The 27,691-nt window shown below is 48.8% G+C and overlaps 1 protein-coding gene across 3 annotated transcripts; it reads right to left on the bottom strand.

The window, feature by feature from the left end:
* Nucleotides 1-202: 202 nt before the first annotated feature.
* LOC119861161 (TNFAIP3-interacting protein 3-like) lies at nucleotides 203-26,076 on the bottom strand. 3 transcript variants are annotated; one of them, XM_038415822.2, is made up of 7 exons: nucleotides 25,699-26,071; nucleotides 11,160-11,322; nucleotides 9,620-9,763; nucleotides 8,373-8,495; nucleotides 6,320-6,559; nucleotides 4,755-4,880; nucleotides 203-2,353 (listed from the first exon to the last, which is right to left on the bottom strand). In XM_038415822.2, the coding sequence occupies exons 1-7, from the start codon at nucleotides 25,839-25,841 to the stop codon at nucleotides 2,066-2,068; spliced, it is 1,227 nt and encodes a 408-aa protein (XP_038271750.1). In that variant the 5' UTR covers nucleotides 25,842-26,071; the 3' UTR covers nucleotides 203-2,065. The 3 variants fall into 3 exon arrangements, with proteins under 3 accessions (XP_038271750.1, XP_038271751.1, XP_043348104.1); XM_038415823.2 differs by lacking the exon at nucleotides 25,699-26,071 and adding an exon at nucleotides 15,285-15,420; XM_043492169.1 differs by lacking the exon at nucleotides 9,620-9,763 and having other exon boundaries at nucleotides 25,699-26,076.
* Between the last annotated feature and the right edge of the window lie 1,615 nt (nucleotides 26,077-27,691).

Here is a 27,691-nt window from a genome sequence, read left to right as displayed (position 1 = left end):
AGAGTGGAGTATTGAGGTATCAGTGCAAAATGATATATGCTCTGCAGAGATGGGAATTGGAGTATAGATGGCTCTGCTCTGGGAACAAAAAAAAAATCAAGCTCAATCCAGTTTGGTGTTGCTAGGTCCATCAATGGCTATTAGTCAGGATCGGCAGGAATGTAAAACCATGCTCTGAAGTATGCCTAGCCTCTGTTGCCAGAAGCTGCGAATGGGCGACAGGGTAAGGATTACTTGATTACCTGTTCTGTTCATTCGCTCTGGGGCACCTGGCAGTGGCTACAGTCAGAAAACTGGATACTGGGCTAGATGGACTATTGGTCTGACCCAGCATGGCTGTTCTTATGTTGCTGACTAGCAAAGGAAGATGGCATTCAGGAAAACTGAACCTTGCCAACCGTTAACGGAAAGTGCTAGGCTATGATGCAACTCAGTTGAGATTCACACTTGCCATTAAGGTCAATGATACTTTATTTGGCGACTTCCCTACACAAGCCCAAAGGTTTGCCCATAGGACCTTCCCCCTCTGTCTGGTAAGCAGAACTTTAGACAGTTTAACAAGCATGGTCCTAGTTTGCTGAACCAGAATGACCCATACATCACTTTTTGGATGTTTTCCACACAGCTAGACCTTCTTGATGCACAAGCTGGATTTTCTGAAGTGCTTGTCGCCCTGAGACAATGGCTCTGATCTGACTATCTACACTCTAAGTAGTTATACCACCTTTATCACTGAGGTATTTGAGTAGAGATCTGTTTCATCTCATAAGCATATGCGTATCACAAATAACATTGCATAAAATTATCCTGGTATTGCTTTGGAAAGCAGGTAACCTGGCCCAGTCAGTGGTTGCCATTCAAAGTTAACTGGTTCAGCTGTTAGCAGTACCTAGGATCATGAGAGCCTGATCTGCCTCAAACAAGTTTTTAGTGGAATTAGGGGCTTTTAGCTTTAGGTCAGTGGTCTGGACCTAGCCAACCAGAGTCTGTAACTAGTTGTTCAGTGCAGTTCCTAATGGACAACAGTCTACATCACAAACAGTCTAGTGTGGCCACAACCAGCTGCCTGCTGACCACTTCTTTAGGAGTCGGAGAGAGGCCACCCACACAGAATTCTCCCCTAGCAGGGGACTGTTCAGGACAATCTTGGGGAAGTTTGCCCTGCTGCTGGCCATGCTTTGCTTCCATTGTATGTAAATAGCGTCCATCTCCAGTGCTGTGAAGCTGGTTCCTAAATCCACAGCTGTTGGTTTTTAATGAAAGGAAGAACATGGATTTGCTCTTGAGTCTTATAAGCACATAGAAAGCAGAAGAAACAAGGGGATTTGTATTTATTTTTAATCACTTGTATAAAAGTACCAACCCTATGGGATCCAGGAAGTTGGTTTAAAATAAATAAAGGTAACAGTTGTCCCCAGTCCTCGCTGGCTGAGTTTGAGGCTGGAGTGGGGAGCTGCTGAAATCCCTTTGTTGGAGCAGCAGTTGCACTGGGAGGCACTGCTAGAATATAGGATGACTTACAGCTAAGGACTCCAGGTGGGGGGAAAGGGGAGGATGAGCCCTTTCCAGACACTAGCATCACCCCACATTGTCCAAGGGCCTTTTGTTCTCGACACTCTTCTTGATGTGGGGGGCAACGTACATGCTTCTTGTCAAGCGTTCCCTGCCCCAGAATTACTTGCAAGGTGGATTTAAGCTGGTGATGCCCTGGTACAAGGTGAAGGTGCTTGGATGGCTCTAAGAGATGAGCTCCAATCTAGGCACAAACCTTCCATTCTTATTTCAGTAGCTTGGAGAAAAATAGGGAGGAAGCAAGTAAATTAACTTGGGCTTCTGCTCTACGGGGCTGCCAAAACCTCAAGCCCTGATTGGTTTGAGCTATAACCAATGGAAGGTGTGGCTGCTGAAAGCATCTACGGTGTTGAAAGAATCTCCTGATGGCCTCTGCAGGAGAGCAGTGCTGGTTCCTGTGGCTGGAGACATGCACCCAGCAGCAGGTGACTGCTGGAGCGACGGTGTGGGTTAGCTTAAGAAGTGCTACCTGGAAGATCCATGACTCTCCTTCCTAGTAGTCTCTGCTAAATGGGGATGCCTGTGCCTCAGCATCCCGCGAAGGGTGCTTGGCACGCTCCCCCTGCTTGGGGCTGTGCTTCTCACAGTGCTTGCTGCAGTTGCCTCTCTTGGATGTGGTGGCAGTGGAGTGCGCAGGCGAGGCGGGTACCACTGGCCTCTCTTGGCTGTTGCAGCGATGAACCAGGATGGGCTCCTTGGGGCTGGCCTTGCTCTTCAGGAGGCGCTGAAGCAGCTGCTTGTCCGACCGCTCCTTTCTGAAGTCATCCTCAAAGATCTTAAGCTGCAGGGAAGTCAAAGGAAAAACAAAACTGAGCAGGGAGAGGCAGGTGAGCCCAAAGGTGGCTCTGGCCAGATCTGTGCAACTTGAGGCACTAGCTATTGTGCGGCTAAAACCATGAACCACTTTTGAAGACACTTTAAATTCAGTCCACACTGATTTTGGGAGGGAATAATTCCCATCTCCTATTTTCTGATCTGCTTTTCCCAAGTGGCCAATACTTTCCAAAGATCAGAATAACAATTGCAGCTATTCAGCTACCTAGCACTTGGCATGGTGATTGGGTACTATATAAATACATAGGCCAGACCTGACCCCAGCTCATTCCCCTGTAGTTGTGTTAGCCCACAAAACTGGGTGACTGGGCACCTAAATCGCAGATGAAATTCAATGTTGATAAATGCAAAGTAATGCACATTGGAAAACATAGTCCAGACTACATATACAAAATGATGGGGTCTAAATTAGCTGTTGCCACTCAAGAAAGAGATCTTGGAGTCATGGAGCAAATGTTTTCAGAGAACTATCCACGATATGCAGCGGAAGTCAAAAAAGCTAACAATGTTAGGAACCATTAGGAAAGGAATAGATAGTAAGATAGAAAATATCATAATTCCATTATGTAAATCCATGGTACACCAATGCCTGGAATACTGTGTACAGTTCTGGTTGCCTCATCTCAAAAAAGATACATTAGAAATGGAAAAGGCACCGAGAAGGACAAGGCAACAAAAATGACTCCAACTATAGAACAGCTTCCACACGAGGAGAGATTAAAAAGATTGGGACTTTTCAGCTTGGAAAAGAGTTGACCAGGGGGGAATATGATGGAGGTCTATAAAATCAGGAATGGTGTGGAGAAGGTGAATAAGGAAGTGTTATTTACTCTGTCACAACACAAGAACTAGGGGTCACCCAATGAAATTAATAGGCGGCAGGTTTAAAACAAACAAAAGGAAGTATTTCTTCACACAATGCACAGTCAACCTGTGGAACTCATTGGCAGGGATGTTGTGAAGGCTGAAGCTATAACTGGATTAAAAAAAGAACTAAAGTTCATGGAGGATAGGTCCATCAATGGCTATTACCCAAGATGATCAGGGACGCAACCCCATGCTCTGGGTGTCCCTAAACCTCTGACTACCCGATGCTAGGACTGGGCGACAGGGAATGGGTCACTTGATAATTGCCCTGTTCTGTTTACTCCCTTTGAAGCATTTGGCATTGGCTGCTGTCGAAAGACAAGGATACTGGGCTAGATGGACTACTGGTCTAACCCAGTATGGCTGCTCTTATGTTCTAGATATCTAGATCATCAGGGATTAGGAAATAGTCCCCTTGTAGCATCTGCATCCCTGACTAGTCGGAATCCTTCGGCTTCAAGAGTGTGTTTCAGGAGAAGTGGGACAGACAGCCTTGTGTCATTAAACTGCATGGAGCCTGGCAGTGCACTGCAGCGATGGACGGTTGGTACAGACTCGCTAAGACCTGAAGATCAGGGAAAGTTGCAGATGGTAAGGAGAGACTGGCTGGAATGGGTTTCTTACGTCACTTTCAAAAAGCAACCCTCTTCATTTTTTAAGTAGCCCGCGGCTGAAAGGACACTGCGACTGTGGCTGCTTCATCCATTTGACTGCTCACAAGGAAAGGGATGTCTTTCTAACTGCCAGTTCAGCCTCCTGCTGGGATTGGAAAGTCAAGCAGCATTCTCCTCTGCACCTGTTGTATTTACTGGGAATATTCAACTCTAAACTGAGGGCAGAGCATGTCACTTTAGAGGGACCTTAGCTAACAAAGTTGGTGATCCATAAGCCAGACCCCACCACAGCTCATTCCCCAGTAGCTGTGTTGGCTCCACAGAGCCAGCAGTAAAGTTTTGTCATCAAAAGCAGCAGACCTAATCTCTCAGCATTTCTACAGCATCAATCACCATAATATCTCAGTGCTGGCTCTAAATACCCATCAGGAACAGATCTCTTGAGTGGGAAGGTGATCTTCTATCTTCACTACACTATACGAAAATGGGACCTGCTAACAGTTGTAACTTGCAGACCAAGAGATAATATGGAGAATCACATCTCATGCTTAGGGTGGTCCCTTCAGGGTTCAGAAAGGATTCCCCCTGCACATACAACTACATTAACTGGAGGCAGAAAAACTTGCAAGGTATATCAGGGAGGGTCTTTCACATTTTCTCACGCTTCAGGCACTGGTCAATGTCAGAGACAGGAGGCTAAATCAGCAGGATCAGTGATCTGATTCAGTATGGCAAGCCCCATGTTCCTAAATCCATTCTGCCCTCATTAGGAAAGCCTCAAATACAGCCTAGTTGCTGGCTGTTGCTGTTCCTTCCCTGCAGCTGATTTGCATTAACAGGCTGACCAGTGCACTTGGGGGGACTCACCTGCTCTCTCAGAAGTGCCATCTGCTGCCTCATCTCCTCCTCCTTCTTCCGTAGCTTCTCGTTCTCTGCTTTGATTCGCTCCCGGTCTTTGTGTTCTGTCCTGTAATCCGCCTCATAAATTTCTGTCTGTGAAAGCAGGAAGAGATGCCTGTCGGTAGGGGCTTGGAAGCCCTGTCACTGCCGGGTAACTGGCCAGTACACTAGGGAGGGATGATCATTCTACAGCAGGGGTGAGCAGACTTTTTGGCCCAAGGGCCAGATGGGGGTTGTGAAACTGTATGGAGGGCCAGGTAGGGAAGGCTGTGCCTTCCCAGACAGCCTGGCCCCCTGACCCATCCAACCCCCCCCCCGCTCCTTGTCCCTTGACTGCCCCCCTCCTGGGACCCCCCTGCCCTTAACCACCCCCCGGGACCCTGCTCCCTGTCCCCTGAGTGCCCCGACCCCTTCCACACCCATGTCTCCTGACAGCCCCACCCCCCCCCGGCACTCCCACACCTATCCAATCCCCCGTCCCCTGACTGCCTCCCCGAAACTCCACCTCATCCAACCACCCCCTGCTCCCTATCCCCTGACTGCTTCCCAGGACCCCCTGCTCCTTATCCAACCCTCCCCCCCACCCACCTGTCCCCTTACCATGCTGCTCATAGCAGCAGGAGCTCGCAGCCCCACCGGAACCAGCCACGCCGCATGCTGCCCAGTAGGAGCAGCGGGCCAGAGCACTGGCAGCGGCACTGCGGGGTAGGGGCCGGGGGTTAGTCTCCCCGTCTGGGAACTCAGGGGCCAGGCAGGACCGTCCCGCGGGCCATAGTTTGCCCACCTCTGTTCTACAGTCTTATGCCCGTTGTCATGCAAAGGTCACTGCCACCTTTTGGGGACTGGTCATGCCAAAGTCTTCCCCTTGCTAATCCAATAATACTACTTAGTTCTTATATAGCCATCTCAAAGCACTTCGGGATCATTATCCCCAATTTACAGATGGGGAAAGTGAGGCAAGGAGACACAGTGACATGCCCAAGGTTACCCAGCAGCCCAGTCGCAGAACTGGGACTAAAATCCAGGTCTCCGAGTCCTGATCCAGTGCGCTAGCAATGAAGCAACACTGTTTGAACTCTAACAAGGTGGTGCTGGAAGAATGCTTCCAGGGTCACTCCAAGCTGGGAGGATAGGGGATTAAATTGATACAGAGGGGTGGTGTGAACTGGTGAAGGAGCAAAGCACAGAGCCAATACTCCAGTTCTTCCTGCAAAAGGTTGGAGAGGAGTACTGCCCCGCTCTTGGATGTTCGCCTGAGACTAGCTCCCTCTCCCACCTGCCTTACCAAACATTTCAGTGAGGTTCTCTTTTCTTCCCCCCATAGCAGTCCCTTTCCCCATAAGCACCCATCCGTCATGACTGATGCTGAGTTACATGCAGGGGTCGGCACCACCATGTTGCGTGATGGACACTTGACAAAATTATCCTACTTAGTGACGGATGCTGTTGGGGGGTTAGGTCATTCAGTTTTTTGAAAAATTACCACAGACCTCAACATTTTTACCACAAACACATTGCTGACCCCTAGTTACCTGGCATTTCAAAGCCTCCAGCTGGTCCTTCAAGTCAGTCACCTCTTTCACAGGATCTGAGCTATTATTCACGTGGGCCAAGTGCTTGCACTTCCTGGGCTTGTAGGTCTCACCCCCTTGCACTTTCTGACTGGCCTCTTCATGCTTTTTGGATGAATTCTCCTTCAAGCTCTTCCTGGGAAGCAGGAACTGAGCATCTACAAATTCCTCCCAGGGCACAGATGCCAATACCTCAGAGCCCTAAGGAAGGAAAGGCTTAAAGGTCAGTTGTTGGCATCATCCAGCACATTGGTGACCAGCTTCTTAGAAATGCTAAATGGTCACATGTACGTTGGGCCCTGGGTGTTTCATTCTCTTCCTGGTCACAGTACATTAGGATAAGGGACAGTAGTTTGGTCTCTAGGTGACAGTAGGGGGAGGGGCTGAGTGGGGTTGTGTTTGACACTGAATGTTGCTTATAGCAAAGTCATTCTTGGGTAGCAGACCCTCGCAAGCCAACCTCGCATTGAGCCAGCCTACAGCCTTCAGGGAGCCAGCAAGACAGGCCAGTTCAGAGTGGCTGCATGTGGCATCGTGATATGGAAACAGCTGAGAAGCCCTAAATCAGGTCATGCCCATGGTAGGAGATGGTACCGTGCATGAGTCAGAAAAGCATGGAGGTAAAGCTAAGGTCTCCGGGTGCCCAGCCTAACAAAGAGGTTCTCTGCTATCAGAGAAGCTTGCTCCTGAAGACCTGCATTTACTGTCAGTCTCTCCGGGGAGATTTGAATCTCCTCTGCATTTTTCGGTTTGTTTCAGATATAATTTAAGAGAGCAACTGAACTGTTCAAGACCACATCTCTCTGCTACCAGCAACTCCATCGAAGAGCCACCTGAAACAATGGGCTTAGCAAAATAAGGCTATTGTATGATATAAGGAAACAGGTGGTCCAGTGGATAGGTGGGGCCTGGAAGTTGGGAGAAGTAGATTCTAGTCTCAGTTCTGGCACTGACCATGGACAAGTCACTTCCCACTCTGCCTCAGTTTCCCCTCCTATTCAGAATGTAAAATCTGTTGTGTATGGCCAGGGCTTAGCAGAACAGGGACACAACCTGGGGCCTGTAGACATTACTCTAATACAAGTATAACAAAATAAGATGTCTGCACTGGCTTTCAAGCGGTGTTTGAAAGCTTCAGCATGGCTGTAGCTGAAATAATCTAGTACAGTTTGGCTGGCCAGTGTGTATGGGGCCAAGCTATAGGGGAGCCTTGATCTAGCCTTGATTCCTAGCCAGGTTTGTTGTTTTAACACAGTTGGATCCCCATCCATGCTCGCCAGCCAAATTCTGGAGCACATTTGGGTGCAATTGTATTTCAAAGCCAGGATAGATGGAATCGGAGTCCTTTGGAAAGTCAGGGGAAGAAAGAGAAATTATAGGTGCTGACTGGCTGGTGGGGTCACATGATGAGGCATATACATTGTCAATAATTCTCCCACTTTTGTTCTAGCCCCACTGAGAAAATGCTGGTGTAGACTGGGTGTGCTGATCTCCCTGTCCTCTAAACCCGCTCTGAGCACCAGGCCATCCCCAGCTGTTAGAGGACAGGGCTGTGGTGGGAGATGGACTCTTTGTGCTGCTGAGAATATTTCTTTGCTTCTTTCATTCTGATTTTTGCATCCTGAACCTCAGTAATTACAGCTGAGTCAAACTTACTTAATGCATTTTTGTTAATAGAGTTGGCTACATGCTCTGGCAACTTGCACGGCCCTGGGACATTGTAAATGGCTGTGCATCATCACTGACCAAGTATCTTTCACTCCTAGCAGTATGACAAATGCCAAGCAGAGGTGGCCTTTGAGTCTACAGCTAGGAGCTGGTCTAAAGACTGTGTGGTTCCCTGCCCTCCCTGAGTGAAAATGGAGGTGGTGGCTGTTTTCAGTGCAATAACAAAGCTGGGCTCTTCCAACCCAATGAATCACTGTCAGTTGTGTTTGTAATACTGCAGCTTTGGTACAGTCCCCGTTCTTAGAATCCTTTATGGGAGGAGGAGGAGGGTTTACAATGAACTTACAGCCGAGGTCCTCTTCTCCCTGCCGTGGTGCTGTCTGCCTTCTAGCTGCCTCACATACTCCTGTAAATGCTGGTTCTTCTTGAGCTCCTGGATGAGGGTTTGTTCGTAGTACTCCCTCTTGTTCTGCAATGGGGATGGACACAGTCAGAACAGCATCTAACAGTCAAAGGAAGCAGACAGGCCCTGGATGCTGCTTGCAGCATCCTAAACTCACATGTGGTAGGAGAGGGGTTTCTGTTCTGACCTTTCTCTACCTAGCCTTATAGCACCATTTCCTGGAAATCTATGCAAAGAAGGGAGTTGCAGTGTGTCTTCTGCAAGCAGCAAACCTATGTCCTTTACCTCCCCAACTCCCTCACAGTCAGCTAAATCATTGGTGTCTTCAGTGTCACCACAGGGGTAGTACACTGGATGAGGCTCTAGCAGTGGCCAGCTTGGTGACCTTAGGCAAGTTGCTCTGCTTTTTTGTACCTCAGTTTCCCTAACAAGGAGATAATGATACTGACTTCCTTTGTAAAGTGCTAAATAAAAAGTAAAGGAGTACTTGTGGCACCTTAGAGACTAACAAATTTATTAGAGCATAAGCTTTCGTGAGCTACTGCTCACTTCATCGGATGCATTTCCGATAAAAATAAAAAAGTGTCTTCAGTGGTCTCTGAATCAGGCTCGTTGGGCTTTGCTCTGTCCCCGTACAGTTCCTCTAGATGGTATGACTCCCTGATGAATTTGGTGTTAGAGATGAGGAGAGTAGGTTTGGAAAACAAGCTGGGAATTATGTATCCCTTCCTCCTGCCACCAGTATTTTTAGGACTAGGCCCAGATTCACATCTCTTGTCATCTAAGACAGATTTGAATCAGGGCTTTTCCCAGTGCAAGAGAAGTAACCTAGGGGCTCACCAACCACTGTAGCTCTGACTGCAGGGGAGGCTGGTGCCTCTACCCCTGGTGCTTCATTTCTACACCACGCAGTCTCTCTGGATGAACACAGCATGGCACTGCTCTGCTTTTAGGGGGAGAAGGGAAGAGCCCTGAGGGAGGCAAGAGAATGTTGCTACACAACTGAAAAACTGACCTGCCAAATAAGACTCAAGGGGAGGAGATTGGCTGACCTGGAACTCTACACAGAGCCACCGTCTCAGGATTTGCTGCCTTAGTCCCTCCCCTGTGCTGTCATGTGCTCTCAACACAAGCCTAGCCCTAGGTGCTCTGCTGCATGCCCAGAAAGTAGCAGGGGCTCCTTTGCTCACCTGTTCATGCTCAAGCTTCATGGAGAGCCTCTCCGTCTGCTGCTTGAGGATGACCACCTCCTGCTGCAGGGCCCCCATCTTCTGCTGCAGCCCCAGGGTAGTGGTATGGTAAATTTGGTCCCACTCCTGATTTAGCTTCATGAGCTGCAAGAGTGGGGCAGAAAAGCCACTGTTGAGTTCAATTGCTCTTCTTCTTTCCACACAGGGAGTGAGTGTTCTCTGTGCCGGACTAACCCCCAACAGGTTATGTGCGCGCTCGCCCAACACAGGTGAATATCACTCAGCCATTCTGGGCCGAGTGAGAAACAGCTTATACTGTTGTACTTTCTAGGGAGATGATGGGGACAGAAGGGATTGGGGAAAGGACCTGCCCAGGACACTTGTCTTAACAAGTCTGCTCTGGCTATGGGCTATTTAATTATTATAGATTCTAGCCCCAGGGCACTTCCTAGGCATGTAACAATGGAAAGTCCTGGCTCCAAGGGGCTTCTGTGGTAGCAGGAGTGAGCTGGGGGAGCGGGGGGGGGGTAAGTCTAGGGACTTGTCTTCACTAGAACATCGGCTCTTGTTGGTACATGACGTTGGGGAGTCATGGTAGCAAACACAATGGTACCCAGTGTAGACTAGGGCGAGCTGTGCTCAGCATTAATTCTGGGGGTTGTGGTTAAGCTCGTGCAATTGTAACCCACACACCTCCTGGGTGTGGTGCTCTGTCCCCTCTAGTGGCTCCGAGACCACTTAGAGACTAATGAGTCTGCTACAGCCTTAGCTAAGAGCCATGTGGCTTTTAATTCATGCAGTAGAGGCTCAAGCATTTAGCTCTGGAGGTCCCAGGTTGGATCCCGCCCGCCAACGACGACAATGACCCAGCTGGCAGACAAGATCCAGCAGGATCACAGCCTGATTTGATACACAGGAGCTCACCCTCTGCTGGTGCTGCTGCCTCGGACTCTGTACCCTAAGTCCAGTATGTGACTGCATAGTCAGCTGCATGGTCCCATGGGAGGGAAGAGACTAAAGATGAAGACCTGGCTTCTATGGTGATGTAACTGCACCCACTACTGTGATATGCGTGGGGCAGGACTTGGAGAACAGATCACAGCCGGACCCACACAGTGCTATTGGGAAGAGGGGCAGATCTGGAAGAGCTCTTAGTGCATGAGGAGGACTGTACACTTGCATGCAGGAACTATTCTGCCCCTACTCACTCCCTCCACCCCCACCCCTGCTAGCCAAGGAGATAATGAGGGAGCTGTTCGTTGGATTGGAAGGGACCTTTTGAGTCATCGAGTCTGGTCCTCGCTATCATGGACAAACCCTGGAAGGACCAACAGTTTCCCTTTGGCTGGCCCTGATTGACGTAGCATAGCTCAGTACAGGGCGCTGGAGAGGAGGGTGTGAGGGCTGAGCATACTGCAGGGAACAGATGGGGTTTGCGTGTGCACCAGCCACAGAGAGGCAGCTCAGGGCATGCCTGTAGCTTGCGTGAGGCGGTCTATGGCCCAGGGAGCTGAGACGGGGGCGCCTGTGCTTTGTTCACCTCCTTGTTGATGCGCCGCAGCTCCGTGTTCTTGTTGAGCAGTAGCAGTTTCTCCTCGTCAGCCGAGGTCACCGTCATGCTCTCCGAGATGTAGGTGACTATCTCCTCCGAGTCGTGCCGGTTGGAGATGACAGGCTCGCTGAGCACTCGGGGGGCGCCCTCCCTGCCAGCATCACCAAGAGAGGAGGAAAGTTAATGAGGGGAAAAGGAAGGAATGGGCACAACTCCCATTCTTCACTGAGGTGTCTGGCTCCAGGATAGGGGCCCCAGCATCAGCATCCACTCCTCTCTGGGGCCCTCACCCCAGGGTGCCCCTCCCCACCCATTCCCTGTGCAGGCACCCTGCCAGCACTGCCCTGATGCTCATATCAGCGTCCTCTCCTGGGAGTGACATGAGGGCCCCAGCTTACGCCCTGCTCTTCCCCCACCCTGGCTTCCCAGGAGCAGCACCCGAGAAACACAACAGGGCTAGATCTGTGCACAGAAAGCTCTCCCCTTACCCGGGTGTCAACATAGGGGGCTGTGACCCAGCCTAGCTTAGCAGGCTCCTCAAAGCCTCCAGCTGGAGAACAAGTTCTCTCTGATGCATTCCCTGTCCATTACGAGCACAGTCACATACTGAGGAGGGCTCAGAAGAGTAGGGTTACACTGATCTCACACAGAAATTGGGGAAGTTCTTGGTAAGTGGTATTTGCATATCCTAGATTTGCATAAACAGCTTCATTGAAAAGGGGTTTTGAAGGGGAATTTAGCTAAAGAGAAGTGTGTGTGAGACTGAGGCACTATGAACCTAGGTTCGTTCCTGCCGGCCTCATTCTTCAAACTGCTGAGCCCTCACATCTCCCAGGGCCGCCCCTCGGCACCTCACCCAGGCAGGCCCTCGCATACAACAGGGGACAGTGTGGCACGAGAAACTGTCCCTTGGAAGGTTTGCGAGTGGAGTCGTGAGAAAGATCCAACAGATCACCTCTAATGAGTATGCCCTGCCCACTGTCATCCTGTACAGTAATTCTCAGTGTGTTAACATCACGCTGGGTTTGCAGGTTATCTGATTAAACTATGACTATGTAGATCGTTGTTGCTACCACTGTTATCTAATTGAAACAAATCTTGTACAAAATGTGGCATGTAAGATGTCTGTGGAAAGGCTATAGATTGCTGAATATGATTGTGCTATTTGTATGCATGTATCAGTTTTGTAGCTGAAGTTAGGAATATTAACTATGTACCTGTATTTTTAAGGTGTTTGCTTCTGGGTATTTAGCCAACAAGGAGTTTAGCCAGCACATTATGAAGGAACTATTCAAGTAGAATGGCCCATTAAAGAACGCTTAACTTACAATGGAAGATGCCTATCTACTCTTAATGGACTTTCCTGCTATGACTAAGCCAAGTTATGCTTGGACATGTGACTTGCCTACGTGACTCCAAACGCCATCTTTTACCTGTAATTTTCCACAGTAAGAACAATAGGATTCCCTTCCCTTGAGAGAAGCTATAAAAGGCGCTGGAAACATTTCCATCAAACTTCTGGACTTATACTAATGGAAGCATTATAACCAAAGGACTGAGGACCTTCCAATGTGTTGGAAGCAACCAGAAACTTGTCAAGCCAGCAGTTTATTCCATCACTGCTAAAAGCCTGATCCAAGAACTTTGCATTTATTGTATGTATTTGATTCCTTTAACCAGTTTTAACTCTCACCTTTCTTTCTTTCTTTCTTTCTTTCTTTCTTTCTTTCTTTCTTTCTATAAATAAAGCTTTCGATTTTAGATACTAAAGGATTGGCAACAGCATAATTTTTGGTAAGATCTGACTTATATATTGACTTGGGTGTGTGGCTGGTCCTTTGGGATCAGAAGAACTTTTTATCTGATTAAATTGGTTTTAAAGAACCACTCATCTATAAGTCTAGTGTTTTTGGTGGTGATACAAGGACTGGATTACCTAAGGAAACTCCTTTTCTGACTTCTTGGTAGCAAGTGTGGTGAAACAGAAAGTTGCTGGTTTGGTATATCTCATGGAAGAATAATCACCAGTATTGGAGAGTGTCTGCCCTATTTTTTTTCCACAGTTTGTCCTGAATTTGGTATTCTTAGTTGTGACCTACTAAGGCATGGTTACATGCAGTCTACCTGCCCCACGGCCCAGCACAGTGCTGTAGTGAAATGTCCTCTCACTGACTCCATGTGACTTTCATAACCTAGACAGCACCACCGTCCCTTTGCTGTTATGCTATGGGGGCACTGTAAACAACCATAGCTAGAGTGCACATGTTAAGTTAAGTGACCCTCGTTTATTTATCAGGCTACATCTGGGTGTCAATGGGTCTGAGTGAGGTATTGTTCAAATCTCTGTTAGCAGATCTATGGTGTTAAAAAATAAGCCCAGAAGGTCAGAAATCTACCACACACACACACACACACACACACCTTACAATTTCAAAGGCTCCTAAATAGTTTTACTTGTAGCCTTCCAAAAAGCAACCCATCTGCTTATGAGTAAGTAAGCGGTTCTGACCAAGAGGTGTTGTCATGTCTAACAAAGGGATTTAAACCTCTCTGTCACTGAGCACAAACCTTAACAAAGGATCCATGACCAATGCCTCCAGAATAGCTGTCTCCTTTCCCCACGGGCTTCCAAAAGCAGAACTAAGAGTGGATCTGTCTGCAATTTTACCTCTAAGTGGGGAGGGGAACAGTCACAAAGTCATGAATCAAAGCCAAATCCCTTCTCAGTGCCAGCAGGGCAGCCCCATGGAGTCCTTGTCATGAGCTAAGCTAGCTGGGGACCATCAGCAATGGGAGAAATCACAGTGGAAATCACAGTGTGACCTCTTTTTTCCACTTTATTGAGTTATTTGAGCTCCCCTTGATGATTGATACTGGAACTGCTTAGGACAGCAACAGCAGCTGCCTCGTGGGACTCAAACAGCCCCTTGCAGTTCACTGGAAGGGAGAATTGGAACAGAAGTACAAATATTAACATATATTTGCATTTTGTGGAAACACCGAGAGGTTTGAATTTCAGTAATGGGCCAGGGCTTGAGATCATGGCACTAAAACCAGGTCTGAGGGGGAAAGCAAGATGGGAATCAGAAGAATTTTATGGGCTTCTATCTCTTGGCCTGCCAGGTCTGGAAAGGATTGCTTGGTACCAGCAGGGAGCTGGAAATCCCAACAGCTTGCCAGGCAGATTCACCAATTTTTCCCCCCCAGTCCTTCTGGTTTATGTATTGTGGGATCTTGCAACCTTCATTTGTCCCTTGGACTACTGGCCAAATATAGCAAGTGCTAGACCATATTCCAGTGTAATCCTTTTGGGATTCATTCAGGTGTTGATGGAAGAATCCCTTAAATTGCAACAGTGTTTTCACTAGGCACAGCTTCCCTGATGGTCACTAATGATGGATGCTCTATCAAATGAAACACACCTACTAATATCCAGCACAGTGTGTCATCCCAATTACTGATCTGGAATGCCCAGACCTTGGGGCACTGCCAAGCTTGTGTGTCTTCCCAGGGAGAAAACTCAGCTCTTGCATTTCTGACATGTGTTGTGCCTAGCAAAATTGTCCTAACACCAAATCGGTATTTCCACCATTGATGCTCATGCTACAGACAGGAATCTCTACTGTAGGCTTTTGCCTTCCAGAGGTAGGTGCATTGTGGGCTTGCCAAAGGCAATAGCCCATTGGTGCAGTGAGCCCATGACTCTACTAATGTTTCTGGGTTTGTTTCTCACATGTACTGACACAAATCCTCCCTCCTTTGCTTGCAGCCCAGTGAAACCTACATTGCTTCCTTGGCCTAGGCACTATGCCATGCATAAAGACCAGGCGTGTTCATAGATACTAAGGTCAGAAGGGACCATTCTGATCATCTAGTCCGACCTCCTGCACAGCACAGGCCACAGAATCTCACCCACCCACTCCTATGAAAAACCTCACCCATGTCTGAGCTATTGAAGTCCTTAAATCATGGTTCAAAGACTTCAAGGAGCAGAGAAGCCTGTGTTGCAAGTGGACAGCATCGTGACTCTTTCCCTTCATGTCCCTGGGACGGGGATGTCTTGAAAAGTCTGTGTTCCATTCCCAACTACCCTTCAAACTAGCCCAGTCTTACCCAGGTATCGTCACTGGAATAAATCAGGAGCATGGATGAAGTCTCTCCCCCTCCAGGTACCAGATGCACTTGTGTATTGGATGCCAGATCCGTCCACGTAACCAAGCTCCAGGGCATGAAACCCACCTTACCCATCACTGAATTTCTGCATTTGCTACGAGGCCACGTGGCTGGACAGGATGGGCTATGTGTGTGTTACACCTAAACACAGATGTGCAGGCTCAACTCCAGGATCTTTACCACCTTGTTTATGTTGGATCTCAGGTCCAAAGTCTCCAATTCTTCATTAGATCGACGATGGGGATGCTTTGCCGGATCTCTCTGAAGCGTTTCTGGTACTGACTTTTCCATCGAGGAGGTGCTCAGTGCGAGCAGCATTTGTTTCATACACTTGGCAACTCTTAGAAATGAGCCAGGCCTTTCACTTCTTTCCAGGATGATCCTTATGACCACACACCAGCCAGTCATTAGAGCCTGGGCCAGATCTACCTGAAGACAGGGAAGCTGGGTTTTGGAACTGGAGCTGATCATAACTGTGATCCTGCAGGTGTGCTGAGGGGTAGCACTGAAGCAGATTCCCCCCACATACACACCCTGTTCTCAAACTGAGGAGGCCCTCTGCAAGCAGGTACTCGGATACCTCTCGGACTCCCTCGCATGCCCTGTGCCTCCAGGCACCCCTAAAACTCAGAGGTTCCACTGGGGTGGCACAGCTTCCTCTGCCCAAGAATCTGTTTCTGAGGCAGCAGCTTCACCAGGCCAGTCTCATGGCGGAAGGAAGTGGTGATGCTGATACAGGATGCACAGGCCCCGGTGACAGGAAACTCTGACACGAGACAGGACTTGAAAACCCCACCCTGCTCCCAGTTACTTGAGCAATGATGGAGTTCCCCCTGCTGGGTGGAAAGCCCTCCTACCCATCATACTTCCAGTAAGACGCACTCACGACAAATCTTGCCAACGAGCCCAGTAAATGGGCAGGAAAAGTCCACTGGGGTGGAAAGGTTCCTGTGTAAGGGGCCAACCTTAGCCAATGCAGCCTTTACCGTCTGGCTTCTAAGCTAACTCAGTGCTGGAGGAAGAGATCCTTTTATCTCCATGGGGACTGCAGACCTCTCCTTATCTGCACAGCAATCTTCTCCCATGCTGCCCTGCCATGACGCCTGCGCCCTGGGATGCTGTCACCTGGTGTGACAATACTGAAATAATAGTGCTGTTAAGAAAAAGCAGCCTGTTTGCTGTTAACAGCATGGGACTTCAAACACAGGGCAGCCCCTGGGCTTGGATCACTTGCCAGATTATCCCTTGGTGTTACAAACTTTGGCCAGTTCGTGGCCTATGTGGAGTCCTGCATGGGGAGAATCCTTGGCAGTAATGATCGGAGGAGATCTTCCAGCAGGGGATCTCAAAGCATTTTACAGAGGAGGCTTGATATCGTGACTTCAGTGGGAAACAGAAAGGCACAGAGAGTGGCAGGGCCTGACCTCATGCAGGGAGCTGCGGATAGAAGCCGTGATGCCCGGCCCTCTGCCCTGCCCACAGTAGCATCAGCAGAGTCAGTTCTCCTGCAGGGATGGAGACATTCCAGGAGGCAGAAGAACAGAGCTGTGTTTTGGTTTATTTTGGAGCTGGTGGGCGCTGTCTGTTTTTTCACCCCACTCGCTGATGTGAGGAGCCTGTCATCAGCTGGTACGTTCTCATACTCAGGCTTTCAAACCATGGCAATGGGAGAGCATGGGAATCTGTTCCCAGCAGGTGTAGCAGGCAGAGTCCAGGCAGTTGGGCACTGATATCCAGTGCTGGTTTTCCAAGTCCTTATTCCCAGTGGCTGAACCCCATCCTTCCTTTGTCACTTACGCAGAGCTGCTGTGCCAGCATGGCTGGCTGGAGGGAGGCAGCTCAAGGGAAGAAGCAGAAAATGGGGGGGGAAGGGGGAGCGAGGGGAATACAGCAAGAAAGGCCAGCAGGGGTACTCCAGAGACAGGGGAAGGAGGCCAGTAATACAAGAAAAGACACTTTGTTTTTGGAAACATGGAATGTGAAATCCAGGCCCCATTTCCACCTTTTTATCAAAACTCAAAGGCTCAGCGCTGGTTCTCATGTTGTCCAAACCAGCTCTCCCATCCCTACTAATAGCCTCTCTGCTTGAGTCCATGGAGGGAGTATCACGGTAACAGTGTTAGTGACAATACTTTGACTGGGTATCTGACTGTGTTGTGCTACAACAACCTGTTGTGCGAGGGAGCTTCCAAAGTGCATCTATATTGATCTCCAGCACCCAGGGCATTGTGAAGCCAGTATGTACATAAGTTAGAGCTCGATCTTCATTGTATGACCTGTTCTCACGCAGCCTGCTGCCAGTTCCCTAATCAGTGGCATACCTGGTGGGAGGAGGTGTGTTACTAACAGGGAACTGGCTATATATATATGTAGCTTGGTGATCCTACTATCAAACCTGATTGACCAGGGGAATTTCACTCTCTCACTAGCTCTGCATTGTTCCTGGCTATCTCACTCCAGATACAATGAGGTTGAGTGCTTGCCTAAGAAAATCTATTTAAAATTTGAGCCAGTTAAATGTGTGCAAACCCCTAGTACAGACACTCACAAACTAGTTTAACCCTTGCTTATATCGATTTTAACTTAAATAGGTAATTTAAGCAGGAGTGAAACTGATTTATGCACCTACATTAGGGGGTTGCCCTAGTTTGTCTAGATTGAATTTTAAATCCTACATATCTCACTGTCCTAGTACAGACAAGGCCGCCCGGTTTGTTTCCACTCAGGGCTGACTGTTGTCACTCCTGGCATGTGTGTTCTGGGCCCATTAGTTCAGATGTTTAGAGGGTTGGCAGATTTAGCCCATCTCTAGCCAGAAGCTGTCATGAAACCGCTGTGTATAGGGAGATGTAACCATGTGTAGCTATCTCCCTTTCCTAGGAGCTGCACATGAGCATTCAAGGTGGGTACGATGGGATAATATGATTTTGGTAATTAATTGATCTTTAAATATTCATGGTAAATAGGCCCAATGGCTTGTGATGGGATGTTAGATGGGGTGGGATCTGAGTTACTACTGAGAATTCTTTCATAGGTATCTGGCTGATGAATCTTGCCCACATGCTCAGGGTTCAGCTGATCGCCACATTTGGGGTCGGGAAGGAATTTTCCTCCAGGGCAGATTGGAAGAGGCCCTGGAGGTTTTTCACCTTCCTCTGTAGCATGGGGCATGGGTCACTTGCTGGAGGATTCTCTGCTTCTTGAAGTCTTTAAACCATGATTTCAGGACTTCAATAGCTCAGACATAGGTGAGAGGTTTATCGCAGGAGTGGGTGGGTGAGATTCAGTGGCCTGCATAGTGCAGGAGATCAGACTAGATGATCATAATGGTCCCTTCTGATCTTAATATCTATGAATCTATTAATCTAGGGCTAGGGCGAGCTAGGTGCTGGCTCTGAACTGAGGAGCAGATAGAGGCCTAGTGAGTTAGTGACTTTCAATGGGAGTTAGGTGCCACACCTATTACCTGCACCTTGAGGCCCCTAAATCCCTTTGGAAATCTGTCTCTTAGGCCCCATAGACACTACTGTAAGCAACCACACTTTAAAAGGATTTAAACTCCAATGTGGTCAAGTGAGGTTGTAAATGGAGATGGGCCTGAACCAAAACCCATACCCAAATATGCCCAAACGTAGGGGGTATAATGGAATCTGGGTGCAGCTTTGGCCCATCTCCCACTCTAATGACAATTTGGCTAGTGTGTTACAAAGTGAGAGGCATCATCTGTAGGCTTGGGATGAGATAAGCAGAGGAAATGAAGGGTAGGTACAGTTTAGCACTATCCATGCTGTCTGAGCCAATTGTTTCAGAATAGCAGCCGTGTTAGTCTGTATTCGCAAAAAGAAAAGGAGTACTTGTGGCACCTTAGAGACTAACAAATTTATTAGAGCATAAGCTTTCGTGAGCTACAGCTCACTTCATCGGATGCATTGTATGTCCCCTAGTGACTGGCTGAATAGAGGATAGTGGCCTACTACTATTACTAACTAGTGGAGTTATTCCTGTAGCGCAAGTGATAGAAGCTTGTGCTTTTGGCAATGACGATCCCTGAGGATGATCCATAGTGGTGGGGTTCTTATATGTATTAGACACATAAGGCTTCAACCTGAGGGAGGGTTTAGGATTCTTGAATGATACTCACATAGGATTAGCCCTTCACACACTACTCTGCCAACGTGTGATCAAGTCCCATTGAGCCACAACTGTGTTTAAATTGGTGTTCAACTCAGGCTTATAGTTTGAGACACCTTGGGCTTAATGTTCAACAGTGCGGAGCATCTTCAGCCCCTACTGACTTTAGGTAGAGTTATGGGTGCTCAGCACTTCTTTGGATCAGGCCACAGTGTCTCATGTTGAGCACCCAAAATCATGGACTCCATTTTTTAAAATTTGGGCTTAATTCTGTCTGCCCTGTAAAAGCAGCCTGGGTCTCTGCTTGGAAATAGCACACAGCATTTGCCCCATAAGTTCCTTAAATATCAGCTACTACTAGCATGATGTAATGGGACCAGTCCTGCACACCCTGATTCTTGTGAGTAACCGTCACTCACACAAATAGACCCACTAAAATAATGCCAGCTCATATGTATGAGAGTTTGCAGGATATCTGTCTGTCTGTCTGTCTCTCTCTCTCTCTCTCTGTGTAAGTGAAACAGGATGCTAATCAGAATGATGTGATTTTATCATCTGGCATCTTGTGATCTACTAGGATCAGAGTCACCTTGGTGCTTTGAAGATGTGCAGTAAAAGCACGGTGTCAGTGCTGAGCAGTGTTAATACTACCCATGATTTCAGGAACAGTCAAGTCCTTCAAGTATCAGCCCTGGAACCTGTGATAAGAAAGAACTAAATAATTGCTGGTTGCAGGTAAGATTTCACCTGTGCAAATGAATCTCTGTTGTTGTTCATGAGCAAATAGCCTTGGAGACCAGAGCTGGGAAATCCCCCTTGACAGGTGCCAGAGCTTTAATTGCAATGATGTCACATGTCTGTTTGTAACTCTGTATATTCCCAGAAGTGCTCCAGCTAGCTAGCTCCCCCCCAGCATACCCTGCATGGGGTAGCACGGACTACATCTCTAACTAGATTAGCATAGCTGTGGGTTATTTGCCCAGGCATAAACCAGTCCAATCTGAGAACTAGGACCCACGTGAGGGCCTTTGATTTTTGGATTGGGCTGTGACGTTCAGTCCCTGCTATGGGCAGGAGACTTAGACAATGACTCCCATGTCCACAGGGTTCAGCAAAAAGCTGGAAGGTAAGAAATGTCAATGTGTATTAAACAGATCAGTGAATGCATGTTCAGTGAGCCCTATGATTATGCACTGTCACAGGAGAGGCCTAGATGTGGGGTTTTTTTGGGGGGAGAATGGGGGGTCTCACCACAATTAGCACTGACCCTCTCACACACACACCACATACATGCCTTATAAGTAGTCCCAGCAAGGAGAGCAAAGATCGAACTGTCTATGAAGACAGAATTCCCCTGTCATTCTCAAAGGGTCTGTCCACACCAGGATAAAAGGTGTTTTTAAAATGAGTAGGCTGTTGGCAATAGGGAAAGAACCTAGCACCTCTGGATGTACACGCATGAGCCTCTACTTGCCTGAGCTAAAAGGCCTTGCTGGGCAAGTCAGGGTGTAGCAGGAGATCACCCTCTATGTGACACAGCCACCACTAGGGGTGACACACACAGTGCCACCTTGAGTGGGAGTGGTTTACACTAATAGTAGCTCTTGTGTTCAAATCCCAGTGTAAACTGGGTAAGTAGCAGTTTAGCAGGGTCACAATCTGGGTGTCCCCTAAATCCCTTTGCCTCGCCTGGGCACCAACTACCCACTAGGATTTTATGATGTGTTAGCTATCAGGTTTTACAAACACACCTAGTGTGGAGAGGCCTAATGGTGCCGTTAGGGCAGGAACGATGCACACTAGTGGGGAATCTTAGACACTGCCTGTCTTTGCTGCCCCTGTTCTTGGGATCAATAGGACATCAGTCTCCAGTCGTGCAGCACCTTTTACGAGCATTGCAGTCACTCCCATGTCATCTCTTCCAGGCAAGGGGCCATTTTTTGTTATGTGTTTGCACAGCACCCAGTACAATGGGGTGGGAGCCTCCAACCATGGCTGCAGCACAAACAGTAACAATAAATACAAATAGGGCATGCATTAGGCAGCCCTGTCACACATTCCTGCATCTCAGCTGACACCTCTCACATTCTTCTGGGAGTATTTTTTGGCCACTATAGGCTGCTGTAGCACTCACTGAGCAGTCCGCCCATCCCTCCTCCTTCACTGGTAGCTTTGCTGCCCCCCAGACCTCTCTAGCCCCCACACCCCCAGTAGCAACCCATCCAGCTCCTCACTCGGATTCCCACTCCCCTACATCCTCAAGCCCCTACCCCAGCCACTGCTCAGGGCAGGGTGTGTTGACCATAAAAGCTTATGCATATTCAAATTCTTTTCAGCTACACACGTGACATGATCTTGTTAAACCATTTGCATGAAATGTCACAGGTGGAGAACAAAACTTGGCAGGCAAGCTGGCTGGAGACTGAGCACCTTGGAACTGGGAATGTGTCACCATGCTGACCTGAGACAAGAACCAGCCTTCCTTCCCAACCCAATTCCCAGGGTTTTCCAATTCCCAGGGCCTCCTTGAAACTGTAGAGTGGTGAGGAGCCAGCGGCTCCATTTCCTCTCCCCTTCAGTAACAGCTCCCACTGGCATCCCAGACTGGAGGGGCTGTGGGAGAAATCCTGGCGGTGGAATTAATGGGAAACTTCCCATTGAAGTCAATGGAGCCAAGATTTCACCCCATATTTTCTTTTTCGTTCTCCCATTACCTCAGCCTCTTCTAAATTTCTTCTTAATGTCTGCCTTTGCTGATCCCTACAAATCATGCCCAGCTGGCACTGCTTAGGCTAGTGGTCACTTGTGATTACTGAGACCTCCCTGACTACTAGCTTATACATACTCACCTGTCTCTAGTGGAATCTTATTCTCCCAACCTGCCCTCCATGACTGCCCATTTACCTGTTACCGTCTGTCTAAATCCCAGATTGTGAGCTGCCTGGGGCAGAGGCTGCTTTTGTGTTATTTGTCTGTCCGGTGCAATTGTGATTTGTATTGTGATAGCACCAAGGAATCCCAAGCATGGCCCAGGACCCCATCGTGTCAGGTGCTGTACACACATACAGGTCTATTGAGGCCCTTGTCCTGCTTTCATCACCGCAGTATCTGACCTTCCAGCAGGACTGGCTCTAGGCACCAGCGAAACAAGCAGGTGCTTGGGGCGGCACATTTCTAGGGGTGGCATTCCGGCGCCTGCCATGCCGCTCCTAAAAATGTGCCCCCAGCTCGCCTCCGCCTACTCCCCTGAGCGCACCACCGCCACTCGGCTTCTCCCCCCTCCCTCCCAGGCTTGCCGCGTGCAAATCAGCTGTTTCGCGCAGTAAGCCTAGGAGGAAGGGGGGAGAAGCCAAGTGGCGGAGTGCTTGGGGGAGGTGGCAGTGGTGGAGCGGAGGTGAGCTGGGGTGGGGAGCGGTTCCTCTACCCCCCCATTACTTCCTGAGCTCCCCCCCATGCTCACCTCTGCTCCGCCTGCTCCCCTGAAGGCGCTGCCGCTCCCTCGCCTGAGAGGGAGGGGGGAGAAGCAGAGCGGCATGTTCAGGGGAGCAGGCAGAGCGGAGGTGAGCTAGAGTGGAGGGTTGTGGGGGGGAGCCACAGGAAGCAATGGGGGCGGGAAATGTGGCACACCAGGGGGAGGAGGTGGGGCCGGGGATTTGGGGAAGAGGTTGGGAAGGGGCGGAGCCAGGGGAGGCACACAAAAAAAGCAGGGCGGCCAAAAATTTTTTTGCTTGGGGTGGCAAAAATCCTAGAGCCGGCCCTGCCTTCCAGTCATGCATTAAGCATGTAGTTCATTCTCTCTTGCATCCTCTCCCCAGGGGGAGAACTGTGGGCGCAATGGAATGGTTGGTTTTGGGAGGGGTTTGGTTTCGGTTTTATTTTTTTAAATGCTGATGCTGCTCTCTGGGTTTCAGAGAGGGCAGGTAGGAGTAGTCCAAGTCCCGACTCCGCCTGGCACTTGGAGTGGAACGTAGCTTGTGATGGCCCTGAGTTAGACTAGCCTCTGAGAAAAGTCAGTCTCCTGCATAAACAAGATGGTCCCTGCCCACTGGGGCCCTGATCCCTGCCTGGGAGCCTTAAGTGCTATTGCAATCGAAATAATGATAATGTAAATCTCTGGTGATTGTGTGGTATCTTGTCTATTAAAGAAAACAGGGCAATATGTGAATACGGGGCCTGCCAGAGTCTATGAGAACAATGAGCCACCTAAACAATGCTTGTAGGTGACCACACTCACCAATCATTGGCTCTGTATACTTCACAGAGGGCTTATGCAAATTACTTGCTCATTGATATGCAGAATGTACAGGCTCCATCTGCCCAGAGGCATGTAGCTGGTCAATTTTGTTTGAGTTTCAGGTCAGTAACAAACATTGCATGTGGCAGAAAGCTGCTATTTACTATCTTCAAATATCTGAACAAAAGCATGTGTGTGTGAGAGAGAGAGAAAGAGTAAAATTTTATGGGCCAAATCCTTAGCTGCTGTAAATTGACACAGTTCCATTGGAATAATTCCATTGGACACCGATATATAGAAAATTAGGAACTGGCTCTATCAATCTGTCTAGTGGTGCTTGTTGTAAAGTAAACTAAAAGGTGAATCTTGGTGTATCTAGTGCAGTACAATGGCCATCCCGGGTTATTCCAATGCATTGTGATGTGCTGCTTGTTATGGGGCCAGATTCTCAAGCTGTCAGTTCCCATTCTGGCTCCTAAATAAGCATCAGTTCAGAGCTAGCAACTCCCAGTGTGACTTTAAGGCCAGATTTTCAGACTGAGATTTTCAGCACTCAATGTCCACCCAACATGCCGAGTTCTTGAAAAATCTGGCCCTAACTGTGGCCCTAAAATTCCAGCTATAGTGGTTTTGACCTAGATTCTCAAAGGTATTTAGGTGCCTCATTCCCATGTAAATCACTGGGCACCTAAATTCCTTTGGGGATCTGGGTCATTGTGCTCAGAGTGAAGCTGTTCATCAAAAAGAATTTACTTCCCTGAAATTTTATCCCAATTTCCAGCAAGCTCCTATCCATGCTGCATTTGAAGCTATGCTAGGTAGAAGAGTGTTTGATGGGTAGTTATGAGCAGGAAAATGACTATATAGAAAAGTTACCCTCTGATCCCACAGCATTGTCCCTTGTGTGTACTGAGAATCAGATCTGAATACAGTAATAAATACCTAGATAGATGCCTTTCCTGCAACTGACAATGCTCTGCTTCTGTTAGCTCAGCCAAGCCACCACAGTGATGGGAAGCTGAGCTAGGTTCTAGTCTGGCTCATCTGTTGCTATTGTTATTAATAACTAAGTTTCGCTCCAAGAATCCTTATTACGGATTATGATGATGCACAATTTAGAAAGAGCCCAAGGTGATTCCCAGGTTTCTAAGACTGTCAAACAGATAGTCATCTCTTGCCTGAGAGACCAAGCCTACTGAGACGATCAGGGAAGCGTGCAGAGCCACTGGTTCAGTCACTGGTTCAAAGCTGGGCTGCCCTTTAAAAATGGTTGCCGGAAACAGGGACCTAGCACAATCTTCCTGACAGATTCATAGGACTGGTTTTCCTTCAAAGGCTGGTCTCCAGCCTACCCCAGCAACGTGGATTTATGTTGCGATTCTTGGGGAGGTGTGTGTGTTGGGGGCACAGGCACCGCTGGGGTTCAGCAATGAGGCGGGAAGCTGCCAAGCCATCCAGAATTGGATTCGGGCTCCCCCCAGAACAGAACTCTCAGTCCACACCTGTTTCATAGCAGCAGGGATGTCACAGCTTCGGCCACAAGCACCAGCCGGTGCCTGTTGGCCTGGTTACATGCCCCTGTGTATCTATGTACATACACCCCCTCCCCCCTTCTGCTCTTTATATACCACCTGGCAGCCTAACGCCTATGTCTCCCCTTCACACACAGCCACCAGCCTCAGCGCTTCTCTCAAACTTCCTGCTGCTCTCAAGGCCCCACGAAGCACTCCTTTACACAGCCCCCTGGAGGGGCTCTCTGGTGCCCCGCGCAGAAGAACAGGGCAGGGCGTTAGGAGGTGGTAAAGGCAGCTCCTGGGGCTTGTTTCACTTCCCAGCTCCCTTGCCCGCTCCCCGCTCCAGCACCTGGGGGTCACAGCTGATGCCTCTCACTCCCTGCCAGCTGAAGCCCTGATGGGACCTTAGACCCGCCGCCGCGCTCGCCACACGCCCCCTCCCAATAGCCCCCGGCCCCGCCGGAGCTTTACCTACCTGTTGAGAGCCAGATCATCCTGCGGTCTGGCCAGCCGGGGGCCCTGCTCTAGGCAGAAATCCAGCGTGGGGGCCCCTCTCTGCAGCTCCGGCAGGAGTTCCGCGTTATCGTGCGGCAGGGCGAGGAGGGGGCCCGTCTCCATGCTCGGGGCTGGGGCTGGGCTGTCCGGCACGCTGGAGGGACGAAGCCGAGTGGCAGGCAAGGAGCCGCCGCGGGGCACGCCCCTGATGTCACGCCCCTAGCGCCCCGGTCTCCGTGTCGGTGGGTGTGACACATGGGTCCCGCTGTGGATCGCAACCAGGAAGCGGCGCGGCTCGTCCTCGTCAGCCATTGGGTGAGCAGAGAAAGTTACTCACGCCCGCAGCGCCGGTGACTTTCTCAATGGCCGGTTCCATCCCCCGCGCACACACAAAGGGCAGAGGGTGCCGGCCCACGCCCTCAGTGTCGCAACCGTGGGAAGTTTGCAAAGCAACTTAAGGTCCCCGAGAGGCGCGCACATCCCACCTCTGGCCTTTCCAGGGGTCTGCGAGGGGGGACCCTTGTTACAGTTTCCAGGGACGTCACTTCTGGGCTATATTTGTCCCCTGAATATTTTCATTGAGAATTTCCAGACACAACAGTTCACACAGGATGCAGCCACATTCGCCCAATGCAGACGTACACATGTGCGGTAATACACATGTTCATAAACACAAGTCATGCTCACACGCGTTCATACAACACATACCCACACACAGAGTGACACAATTCATACACACATACAGTAGTACCTACAACACCCAAAGGATGACGCACAATGCCCATAAACACACACACAGACATAATTCATGCAGAGGTGCAATGGCACAAGTGCACACACAGTTGATTAAACAACTTATACTTGCACACTGTAGACCCCACACAATTCACACACCAGATGCAGACACACAACTCATCCTCATTTCATGTGACAGCTGGGCAACATTTTTTAGCTGACACTTGCCAATCTGCAAAAAAAAAAATGCAGATTTGGTGACACAGGTTGTGAATTTTTGTTGATTCCACCAAATAGTTGATTTCTGAAAATAAATGCTTCCCAAAATCTGATATGATTGAAGTGTTTCATGCGGGCATCTTCAAAATGAAGCTTTCGTTTTTCAATTTTTCGTTTGGAAGTAATTTTAGTTTCAAATTCTCCTTTAATTTTATTTTTTTTAAAGTCAACAATGTTGAAAATTGGTCACAATTGAAGTGAAATGCTTCATTCAGCTTGAAACTATGTTTTTTTCCTTTTTGATTGAATGACCTTTTATTTAAAAAAAAATTGTTTTCAATCCAACCTGAAACAATTTTTTTTGACATTTTGAAATTGCCCCATGAACTGAAAAATCAGTTAGTTGCCCAGCTCCAGTCACGGACACAGAAGAGCACATGCAATTCCTGTCATACATGTGGACACAATCGGGGCTTAAAGAGGAGAGAGCTGTAAGGAGTCCAAGGCCTGAAAAAAACAGCAATCAGGCCGGGCCACTGAAGAATGCACCGTAAGCCCTGTCGTACCAACCGCATGAAAATTGATTTCTGTTGAGGTATGCTAGACCCTCTGCTTTTCTCACATAGTTCATCCGCCGCATACTGTAACAAGCAAGCAAACAATTGAAACCAATGATGATTAAAAGAGTTCTGAGTGGAGAAAGCAGCCCAGTTACCCAGTGATAATAATCTCGGTGTGGGTAAGAGTGAAATCAACCACAAAGAACAAAGGGTGGTGTCAGGGGGTGGCCGAAGAGTGTATATTGACAAGGCATAAAGGTTCAGCAGCCACAAAGGACAATTGTACCAACCCCAAGCGATACGACTGCTCGGGATTTTGGTATGAGAAGAAACTCCAGTAAATGACGCATTTTCAGTAGGTTTGGCTGCTCCACACACTCGGCAATCCGTGTGATCCAGGCCATCCCCAGTACCATCTGTATAGCACTCTCCCTGCTCCACGGCAGGGGCCACTCAGTG

The sequence above is a fragment of the Dermochelys coriacea genome, chromosome 9, assembly GCF_009764565.3.
Source record: "Dermochelys coriacea isolate rDerCor1 chromosome 9, rDerCor1.pri.v4, whole genome shotgun sequence".
NCBI classification, from domain to species: domain Eukaryota; kingdom Metazoa; phylum Chordata; order Testudines; family Dermochelyidae; genus Dermochelys; species Dermochelys coriacea.
The sequence above is the reverse complement of the archived record's forward strand: the minus strand, read 5'-3'. Positions and strand labels throughout refer to the sequence as shown.